An 11,214-nucleotide genomic window follows, 5' to 3' on the forward strand; every position below is an offset into this window, starting at 1 on the left:
AAGAGGGTGGGCTTTTGAGGCAGCAGACAGAGACTCAAGTCAAAAGTCACAGACTGTTCACAAATCCAAACCATCCGCTGTGAGACTCAGAGTGAGCCGCTGCAGCTCTCTGCCCCTTATCCTTCTCACCTGTGAAATCACGTCACTGACCTCATTCAAAGAGATATTTCTAACTGGAACGGACTCTTACACAGAGTGCCTGACATGTGCTCAAAGATTTGTTACGGGTCCTTTTTACATTCCTTTGCACACAAGATTGAGTAATGAATGAGAGGTCATAAGTTGCACTTTTGTTTGTGTGCCTGCACACGTGCCCTCTGGTAGCAGTGGAGACAAGCACAGCCCCTAGAATAGATAGTCATCAATGTTTAAATTTCTGGATGCCATAATTTGAATTCTGTAACTCAGCTGGTCAGCCTCAAAGGACAAAATGCTGAAGTAGGTGCTGTGAACTTTATCTCCTCGAGAATGAGGTCAATGGTGTCTCCTTGGTGTAATCGTCTGATGAGATTTTTTTTAATGACTTTAATGATCCTCACACAAGAGGAATCAAATACCAAAGCTGATTAGAAGCTTAGCGTTGTGCTGTGTGCTTATAATCTCAGCCATAGGGAGGCTGAGACAGGAGGACTTCCATGAGTTTAAGGCCATTATGGGTGACAGAGTGAGGGCAATGTCAGCCTGCGGTACACAGCAAAACTAATTAATCAAGAACCTGCAGGGAATAAACAGAAGGAACATCAAAATATGAGTCTTTGTCTAAGAAAATGAGCCCATGTTTTTTTATGGACAAGTTTTAATGAGGCAAGCCCTGACATCGAACTCTCTTTCCCCATTTAGGTTCACTACAAAGCACTTGAATGATGAATCGACTTCCAAACAGATTCGAGCGATGCTTCAGTAGAACCCTGCTCAGAGAGGAGGATCTGTGCTGACCTCAGATGTATATGTTTACATAATTTAATACAGATTGATGTTAATACTTGTGTATTTACATAACCATTTCCTTCTTGTCACTGAAATATATGGACCTTAATTTGTATCCTGACTGATTCAACCCAGCAGAGCATAACTTGACTTGAGAGCCTTACCTTTGATGTCTGAAGTGAAACTCCTTTCTCCAAGGGCCAGATTGGGAAATTTCGACCTTGGCTGCTGGAGTCCAGTAGTGATATATCTGTAACAATCAGAAATTCTTAATCGCTTGTGGTATTGTTTTAATTCTAAGTGTTTTATCTGTCTGGGAGTATAATTTATAGAAACACAAAGTACTTGATTTCCTGTGTCAGCTCAGACACAAGAAACACATGCAACTGTTACCCTGACAGAGAGCAGAGAGAGGAGAAAGTAAGATTAAGAAAACTGCATGTGGAGTGCGGAGCACAAGCTTCTGAGTTCAGCACACACCCCCGCCCTCCTCCTGATGCCTGCAAACATCATGTGCAGCTTTTCTATATGCAGGTGTTTTATTAATCTGAATATTCTCCTTCTGTCTCGGTCTGTGTCCCTTTCATTCCCTTTTAGTATTTGCAAGAGGAAAAATTGGTCTGTGTTTTAATCAACTAATGAGATGGTGGGATAGATAGAAGACTTCTTGCAGGAAGATTGAGACAAGTGAATATTTGAGTATGAGAGAGAGAGAGAGAGAGAGAGAGAGAGAGAGAGAGAGAGAGAGAGAGAGCACATAAGGACAGTCATATCTGTGTCAACCCTCTGCTTGCAGGACAGATGAATGAAATTCTGGTTGAGAGGTCATAAATAAGATCAGTCACCTCCCAGGAATCTGCAGAGTTCTAGGTACACCAACCCATCTTAATGAGGAAATACTCATTCTCTATCAAAATGGAGTGTTTGTGTCAGAGCTGAGAACTAAAGCACTTTGTCAATTAGCGGGAAACTGGAGGAATTTGGAGAGAAGAAAACTACTCTCATTGATTACCTGGACTCATGGATTCAGTCCCCATCAGTATGAGTACTTTGGCAAATTCACTTTTAGTCTCTCCTGCCTTATATATAAAATAGACAGTCTTGGGGATGGAGAGGTGGCTCCGTGGTTAAGAGTACTTGTTTCTGTTGCAGAAAACCTGGATTCAATTCCCAGCACCCACATGGTGGCTCATAACTATCCATTACTCCAGTTCTGGGGCACCCAGTACCCCCTTCTGATCTCTGTGGACATCAGGCATGCACACAGTACACTTATAGAAATGCGGGAAAATGCTTATACACATAAAAGAAAATAAATTTTTTAATCGAAAATGGAAGGCTAGTAGGGGCCACTCCACCAACTTTCATGCATAAATTCCAATGAGTATTGCCCCACCCATCTTGATGAATATCAACATTGCCAAGATAGTCATTCTGCCTATAGGTAAGAACTAAATTAGGATGAAGTCTTGAAGCATATTCTGACCTTGAATGAAAAGATATGGGCATACAAGGTGAGTGTACATAGGACTAGATCCCTGAGTATTTCCCACCTTACTCTCTACTCTTTTCCTGTTCACCATGTGGCCTAAGATTAAATACTGTGGAGTGTATGGACCATTGCAGAGAAATTTTCAGTCTAGCCTGTTTTATTACTTGCATATCTCTGCTAGAAGGAGAGACTTTTTCCAAACAACTGATGAATGATAATCCTAGAAGTCAGGTCTAGTTGATTAGGGTGTGATCTCATGTGGTTTGCAACATCCCAAGGCAATGCTTCCAGACTAGGGTGGCCATCCAACATTCTTGTTTGAATCCTCCAATAAAGAGGACACTTGGTTTATTTCAAAACACAAAATGCAGACAAGTGGGAGAACTGGTTTTCCAGTTTATGTCAGTGTAGTCAACAGAGAGGGAAAAGGCCTTGTCACTTGGAGCTTTACCAGCCGAGGAAGTGCAGCCATTGACTAACCTGAGCATACTCACCCAGAGAGAGTCATGCTAGATGGCTTCCATGACCTTGTCAAACCTAGGAATTCCAAAATCCAGAGGAAGCCAGAAAACATGATCCTGTGGAGGTGAGACATTCTCCAATGTTCAACTTTAGGGATTTTCTCTATTTGGCAGCCATAGGCAATGCTTAGTTGGGCAACTCTCAAGTCTATAAGAGCAGAGATGCACAATACATATAAGCATTTGTCCATTTGCCCTTTTCTCAACAGAGGAGATTAGGATTTCAAAGAACAAAGAACTTCCCAGTTTCTGTTGGGCTCTTAAGACATAGACCTGAGCCATGAAGCCAAGCCACGTATCTGCACCATAGCTGCCTCCCAGCTGGCTATATGAGAAAACATTAGGGATCATCTGTCCGATTATACATAGATAAATAAATAAATAAATAAATAAATAAATAAATAAATAAATAGTTTAGGACATTTGTAACTTCTAGTTAGACTTTCTATTAAATGGGACCAAATGTGTGTATGGGTGCTGTCAGTCTGCTTCAGTCCAGCCAGTCCATTGTCTCTAAGATGAGACTCAACAGGACTTGGATTTTGAGAAACCCAGGGTTTAAATAATTGCCTGAGGTCATCAGGGGGACAGACTGAGTGTCTGTGATCACTAACAGTGAGTGGACCTTAAATCCACTCCAGAACTGTTGTGGGAGACCAATTCTCTTAACAGACTGTCCAGTAGACATCAGGAATCCTTGAACAATTTGGTTTTTCTTCCTTTTTCTGTTGTGCTGCATGCACAGATATCCAACACTCATGGGTTGTTTGGGGGAAAGTACTAGTGACGATGTCAATGTTAATAATACTTCATGATTGATATAGCTTTCAAATAAAATGTTTTCTATGACTCAGATATTTAATTTGAGGCAATAAAGAAGATAAAAATGGTGTTTCCCAGCCATGTTGCTACTTTTAGCATGGTAGCTACTCTCAAGGTCACCGAAGCTTTCATAGCAAAAGTTGGGTGGAAAAGGATATTTTTATTTGAGATGACACACTAGAGCCAGCATATTATCTAACAACCATGAAGAAAGTGTTGGGTGTCTTTAAATATTTAGTTAATATATTCCTCATGGACATGAACATACATTCTTAGTTATTATCATGATGCCAAATGAGAATGGCAAGCCTAAGTTCGTGAAACACCATCACAATTAAGTCAAAATAATGCTATGCTTTTGCAAGCGCAAGATAAAGCCTGCTCAATCTAGGGATCCAGTTGTGCAGTAGAGTTCAGACTTCTCATTCAATCTTCTATCGTAGACATCTCTCAAGTGTTCTAGATATTAATAACTAACATTGGAATTTTATCTTTGCCAGCCCCAGCCTTCAGAACTTCATTGTCATAGTACATCTGTAAAAATGGTTGCACATCAGAAGGGGCTTTGAAGCGGTTGTATGTTGTTTGCCGAACTCATTGTAATTTTTTGTTCTTTTGCCTGCATTGCCTCTTTTTGTACAGAACTTTTGAGTGTGAAATGAAAATTAAAGTTTGGTACATACACAGTTTAAAATCATGTTTGTGTATGATGCATAGGGTAAAATGGGTGGCCCCGCACAGAAGTCTGCTCATCCTGCTGTGAGGAAATGACATCATAGTTTCTTCCAACTTGGCATGTAATTCCCCAAGGAGCCTGCTTTTAGAATCATTAAACTCGATGAATCTGAGTCTCCAAGAGGGACCTTCTGTGACAGCTAGTGAAAAGGTCGATTTGGGGTATGAAAGGAAAGGGGATGAGGTCTTTTCTGCAAATTGATAAATTATAAGTGGACATAGACTGGAAAAACTATACAGGAAAGAAAGTTTTGGAGAATCTGAGTGTGTATATATGTATGTGTCTGTCTGTCTGTACTTAACATAAGTTCTGAGAATCATGAGGTAGGGAATAAAGTATGTGTGTACCTGTTAAAAATCAATACAGCTAAATAATATTGGTGAACTTATTTGAACTGTATTCATTAGGTACATTGATTTTCATGCCCAAGTCGAAGTAAAGCAGTGAAGAACCCACTCATCTGACCCATGTGGTGACTCATACACAGTAAATAGAGGGTTTGAGTAGCGTGTCTACCCCTAGATGATCTTCAGAATAGAGAGCTCTGCTTTCTGGTCACATTCAGTCTGGCAGGAGTGTTTTCCCTGCTGTGACTCTTCTCTTCCCTCCATCTGGTTCCCAAATATCTAGAAATGCAGCAATTCCTGAAAATAGGTTCCACAAAATGCCTCCAGAGACTGACCTTTGAAGTAATGCTGCGTAGAATTCTAGATGATTCTTGGAATTTAAGAGTGAGTTTCTTAAGTGGACAATTCTTAGAAACCCTAAGGGTTTCTCTGCAAACTTCAAACACCATGTTTCTGGAAGCCTCTCCTTCCCTACCTCCCTTTTCTAGTTAGTTTTAGGTATTACTTGCTTGCCCCATAATTGGTTTTGTTTCAAGATGAGGGACACATTTTGCTGACCACTCTGAGGCTGCTATTGGTGTCGGTGGTCTAATTTGAGAAACAAAGGGCTCAGTAGCCCCTTCTACCTTGAAGTTCACTTTAAAATAAACATGAAAGTACTTGAGGGAAGCCATCAAAGTATTATTCTCCAAATAACTTTGAAAAATGTCTCCACTTTCTTTGAAAAGAGTCCTCTAACAAGCATGGGGAAGGGAATGTGGTTGATGGTTTTATATGTAAACAGAGATGCAGAGACACAGCCCTTCCACAATGATAACATCAGGTGTACCATCTTTCTTTGCATGTGTTTGAAATCTGCCTGATGATCAAGGCCAATTCTTTCTTTTATTTCCTCCATGGAGTTGTCCATGAATACCCTCCCCCCATCCCTACAGCATGCTAAAAATTCTCTTCTGGATTGTTGCTGCATTTAACTTATTTTCTACTAGATATATGCCATTGCACAGCATTTGGAAATGTATATTTTCTTTATTCACTGAGTCTTGAATTTCTGAGGACAAATAATGAGCCTCTCGGTCAACTGAGTTTAATATAGTCCACTGGTCAGAAGCTTCCTGCTGATGTGAAACTCCAGTGCCTTGAACCCCAGGTGTGTTGAAGTTAACCTTGAGAATTAGTTTACCCAACTTAGGATCCATTCACAGACCTAAATTATCTGCTCACTTGGGCAATCCATTTTATTTCTGGAAGAAATATTTACTTACAGTCAGAATATTTTAACCTCTCTTAAGACAGAAAGCTTGTACCCTATGCCTCATCTGCCAAGAACCCAAATGAGGAAACACACTGGATTTGATTAAAAGTTAGATCAGCTAGACCTGGCACTGAATGCAGCCAGTACACTAAGCGGATAGTCTCAGACAAGGATGATCTTGGGTGAGCATGCTGAATTTGACCCAACCAGAAGACCAACGGACAACAAATCAACTCAGTACAAAATAGATTTGTCAACTTGACACAGTCTGGCGTCATCTAGGATGGGTCTCAATGTTGGAGTGTCTACATTGAGTTGACCTGTACCTGTATGAACGATGTATTATCTTGATTATGTTTATTTGCCTAGGATGACTCAGTCCACTGGGTGGCACCGTTCCCTAGGCAGGGGATTGTATGAGAATGAAAAAATGGGACTGAGCACAAGCAAATAAACATGCATATGTCTATTTCCCCCTGTTCTTGACTGTGGGTGCAATGTGACTAATTTCAGCTTCTAGCACTTTGATATCCCAATACAAAAGGTCTATAACATGTAATTGTGAACTAAAATAAACCTGTCCCCTCCTAAGCTACATTTTTTTAAGGATATTTTACCACAACAACAAAAATGAAACAGAGATAACGGCTACAAAACTCGGTTCAGCACCTTGGATAGCAGATCATGCACCTTCTAAGAATGTTTGGAATCTAAAATCACCAAGTCTTGTTAGCTATTTCCAGATTGTTTCTAGAAGTCGGAACATTAAAGGTTTGTAACTTTCAAATCTATAGCCACTGGCTAACTGTCAAGGCATTTTTCTTCCTCTTGTGACTTCTGAGCAATCCATAAATAGAATAGAGAGCAGTTGGGACATGCGTAGGAATCATGCTGGCTTTTCACATTTATGGTATGTGGAACTAAGGCAAACTTACAAAAATGGCCTTTCTACTTTCCTCTTCCCTTTTCCTTCCTTTCTTAAAAAAAATTGGACAAAGTCTTTCTGTGATTCCAGTCTTGCTCACCCCAATTCTGTGCATTACAAATATTCATTCTTAAGCCCTATACCTTTTATTAATTATGATCACAAAGCACAACACACATCCTTTCTACAAGAGTCTCAGAACACTTACTAACTTCTCTGAATTCTGTTTTATTTATCTTTCTTGCCTCTTCCCAAGATCACTAGGTTATAATAGCCCCTCTTTTGGTCTCTTCTGCACGTAGGAGATGACGTTATTGTGGCACATATTTGATAATGTTTGTATCTTTAGCAAGTTTCCTGTAATATGTTGTTAGAGATATTCACTAGCATTCTCCATGGAATGAAGGATAATAGTCAAGTGTTGGTCATATAAAATTAAAGACTTTATTTTATTTCCCTCTTCATTTCACCACCAGGACCCCCCCACCCACCCACGTATTATGAATTTCCACAAATGGGATGACTAAACAATTGGTAGCAATTCTCAGAAGCATTTGTCTATAAAATTCCTTTATGTTTTACAGAACATCATTAATTTCTCATGGTCATTATCATTGTGAAGAAACACTACCAAAGCAAACCCAGGAGTGTGAGACCCAAGGCCTTTCAATAGGCAAACCATCTAAGCTCCCTAGTTCTTTAATCCCTTCATCTAATTTCCTAGGTCCATTTCATTCATCATATGTCAAAGGTGCCATTTCACACTCCTACATACACAGCCCTTCTCAGTTTTCTAGCTTATCATCAGTTTTTCCTATTTTATGTGTGGACACTAATACTGCTTCCTTCTGGCTGGAGTTTATTCTCCCTCCTAATCTGCTATGTAGAGGCCTGGTCATCTTGATAGTATTATTCAGATGTCTTTGAGTCTTTCCATGAGCTGCCTAAGCAAAGTTGGGTATACTTTCCTGTTTCCCCACTTCCTCTCCCTCTTTCCCATCCTTCCTCTCCCTCCCTTCGTCCCTCTCTGTTCTTCCTTTTTCTTATTCCTCCTTCCCTCCTTTCCTTCTGTATATGAAGACTAAAAGCCCAACTGCACCTTTGCTATGACATATATGGTCTTAGTTTGGGTTTTTATTGCCGTGATGAAACACCATGAGCAAAGCTACTTGGGGAGGAAAGGGTTTATCTGGCTTACACTTCTAGATCAAAGTACAGCATTGGAGGAAGTCAGGACAGGAACTCAAACAAGGCTGGAACTTGGAGGTGGGAGCTGATGCAGAGGCCATGAAGGGGTGCTGCTTACTAGTTTTTTCCACATGGCTTGCTCAGCCTGCTTTCTTAAAACAAAAACTAGGATTACCAGCTTAGGGATAGCACCATCCACAACGGGCTGGGTCCTCCCCTATTAATCATTAATTAAGAATGCCTTATACCCAGATCTTACAGAGGCACTTTTCAATTGAGGATACACACACACACACACACACACACACACACACACACACACATATATATATATATATATATATATATATATATATATATATATATATATATATATATCAAACCATGTCAGTGTTCTTGGTTCTAACAACAATGAAGCTTTATCTGTCTACCATTTATCCATAAGTATATAGCCATATATGTGTGTGTATAGGTATATGTCAGTATTTACCTTATATTTTACATTTTTTCCTCTTTATCAAAATAGTAGATTTCCCAAAAGCAATGCCTGTACATAATTTTATTTTGCTAATCTCTAGATTTGCATCATACAATGCGTTTTGAGTCATATTTGAATTTCCTCATCTCACCTACAGCTGAAACACAGACCTTGCCACTAAAAGCAAAGTAACTTCATGCACTTACGCACACTGCAGTCTCACCGGCCATGCTTCCCTGATTATGGATTCACTGACAAGCATTTCTTTTTTTTTTAAATAAATAAGTAAATGCAACATGGATATAAATGTAGTTTTAAAATGTTATTTTTTTAAAGATTTATTTATTATATATAAGTACACTGTAGCTGTCTTCAGATACACCAGAAGAGGGCATCAGAACTCTTTACAGATGGTTGTGAGCCACCATGTGGTTGCTGGGAATTGAACTCGTGACCTCTGGAAGAGCAGTCGGGTGCTCTTAACCGCTGAGCCATCTCTCCAGCCCTTAAAATGTTATTTTAAAACATATATCCTCATGCATTTTTATTTTTTTCCATCTTTATTAAATTGGGTATTTCTTATTTACATTCCCTTTCCCGGTTTCCAGGCCAACATCCCCCTAGCCCCTCCCCCTCCCCTTCTATATGGGTGTTCCCCTTCCCATCCTACCCCCATTACCACCCTCCCCCCAAGAATCCCGTTCACTGGGGATCCAGCCTTGGCAGGACCAAGGGCTTCCCTTCCACTGGTGCTCTTACTAGGCTATTCATTGCTACCTATGAGGTCAGAGTCCAGGGTCAGTCCATGTATAATCTTTGGGTAGTGGCTTAGTCCCTGGAAGCTCTGGTTGGTTGGCATTGTTGTTCATATGGGGTCTCGAGCCCCTTCAGCTCTTTCAGTCCTTTCTCTGATTCCTTTAACGGGGGTCCTGTACTTAGTTCAGTGGTTTGCTGCTGGCATTTGCCTATGTATTCGCTGTATTCTGGCTGTGTCTCTCAGGAGAGATCTACATCCAGTTCCTGTCAGCCTGCACCTCTTTGCTTCATCCATCTTACTCATGCATCTTTTTTTTATTTATTTTTTTTATTAACTTGAGTATTTCTTACATACATTTTGAGTGTTATTCCCTTTCCCGGTTTCCGGGCAAACATCCCCCTCCCTCCTCCCCTTTTTATGGGTGTTCCCCTCCCCATCCTCCCCCCCTTGCCGCCCTCCCCCCAACAGTCTAGTTCACTGGGGGTTCAGTCTTAGCAGGACCCAGGGCTTCCCCTTCCACTGGTGCTCTTACTAGGATATTCATTGCTACCTATGAGGTCAGAGTCCAGGGTCAGTCCATGTATAGTCTTTAGGTAGTGGCTTAGTCCCTGGAAGCTCTGGTTGCTTGGCATTGTTGTACATATGGGGTCTCGAGCCCCTTCAAGCTCTTCCAGTTCTTTCCCTGATTCCTTCAACGGGGGTCCTATTCTCAGTTCAGTGGTTTGCTGCTGGCATTCGCCTCTGTGTTTGCTGTATTCTGGCTGTGTCTCTCGGGAGAGATCTACATCCGGCTCCTGTTGGTCTGCACTTCTTTGCTTCATCCATCTTGTCTAATTGGGTGGCTGTATATGTATGGGCCACACGTGGGGCAGGCTCTGAATGGGTGTTCCTTCTGTGTCTGTTTTAATCTTTGCCTCTCTATTCCCTGCCAAGGGTATTCTTGTTCCCCTTTTAAAGAAGGAGTGAAGCATTTACATTTTGATCATCCGTCTTGAGTTTCATTTGTTCTAGGCATCTAGGGTAATTCAAGCATTTGGGCTAATAGCCACTTATCAATGAGTGCATACCATGTGTGTTTTTCTGTGATTGGGTTACCTCACTCAGGATGATATTTTCCAGTTCCGACCATTTGCCTACGAATTTCATAAAGTCATTGTTTTTGATAGCTGAGTAATATCCCATTGTGTAGATGTACCACATTTTCTGTATCCATTCCTCTGTTGAAGGGCATCTGGGTTCTTTCCATTTTCTGGCTATTATAAATAAGGCTGCGATGAACATAGTGGAGCACGTGTCTCTTTTATATGTTGAGGCATCTTTTGGGTATATGCCCAAGAGAGGTATAGCTGGATCCTCAGGCAGTTCAATGTCCAATTTTCTGAGGAACCTCCAGACTGATTTCCAGAATGGTTTTACCAGTCTGCAATCCCACCAACAATGGAGGAGTGTTCCTCCTTCTCTGCATCCTCGCCAGCATCTGCTGTCACCTGAGTTTTTGATCTTAGCCATTCTCACTGGTGTGAGGTGAAATCTCAGGGTTGTTTTGATTTGCATTTCCCTTATGACTAAAGATGTTGAACATTTCTTTAGGTGTTTCTCAGCCATTCGGCATTCCTCAGCTGTGAATTGTTTGTTTAGCTCTGAACCCCATTTTTAATAGGGTTATTTGTCTCCCTGCGGTCTAACTTCTTGAGTTCTTTGTATATTTTGGATATAAGGCCTCTATCTGTTGTAGGATTGGTAAAGATCTTTTCCCAATCTGTTGG

The 11,214-nt window shown here is 40.8% G+C and overlaps 1 protein-coding gene across 4 annotated transcripts in view; it reads left to right on the top strand.

The window, feature by feature from the left end:
- Cyria (CYFIP related Rac1 interactor A) overlaps nt 1–4,456 on the top strand; it is a 108,841-nt gene extending 104,385 nt beyond the window's left edge. For 3 of the 4 annotated variants that reach the window (XM_008764585.4, XM_063261651.1, XM_063261652.1), the window contains one exon: nt 841–4,456. In XM_008764585.4, coding sequence (XP_008762807.1) covers nt 841–904 — 64 coding nt within the window. In that variant the 3' untranslated portion in view covers nt 905–4,456. The remainder of the gene's footprint in view (nt 1–840) is intronic. The other variant, NM_001106718.2, reaches the window with a different exon arrangement.
- Nucleotides 4,457–11,214: the final 6,758 nt, after the last annotated feature.

Source organism: Rattus norvegicus, chromosome 6, assembly GCF_036323735.1.
Source record: "Rattus norvegicus strain BN/NHsdMcwi chromosome 6, GRCr8, whole genome shotgun sequence".
Taxonomy (NCBI): Eukaryota; Metazoa; Chordata; class Mammalia; order Rodentia; family Muridae; genus Rattus; species Rattus norvegicus.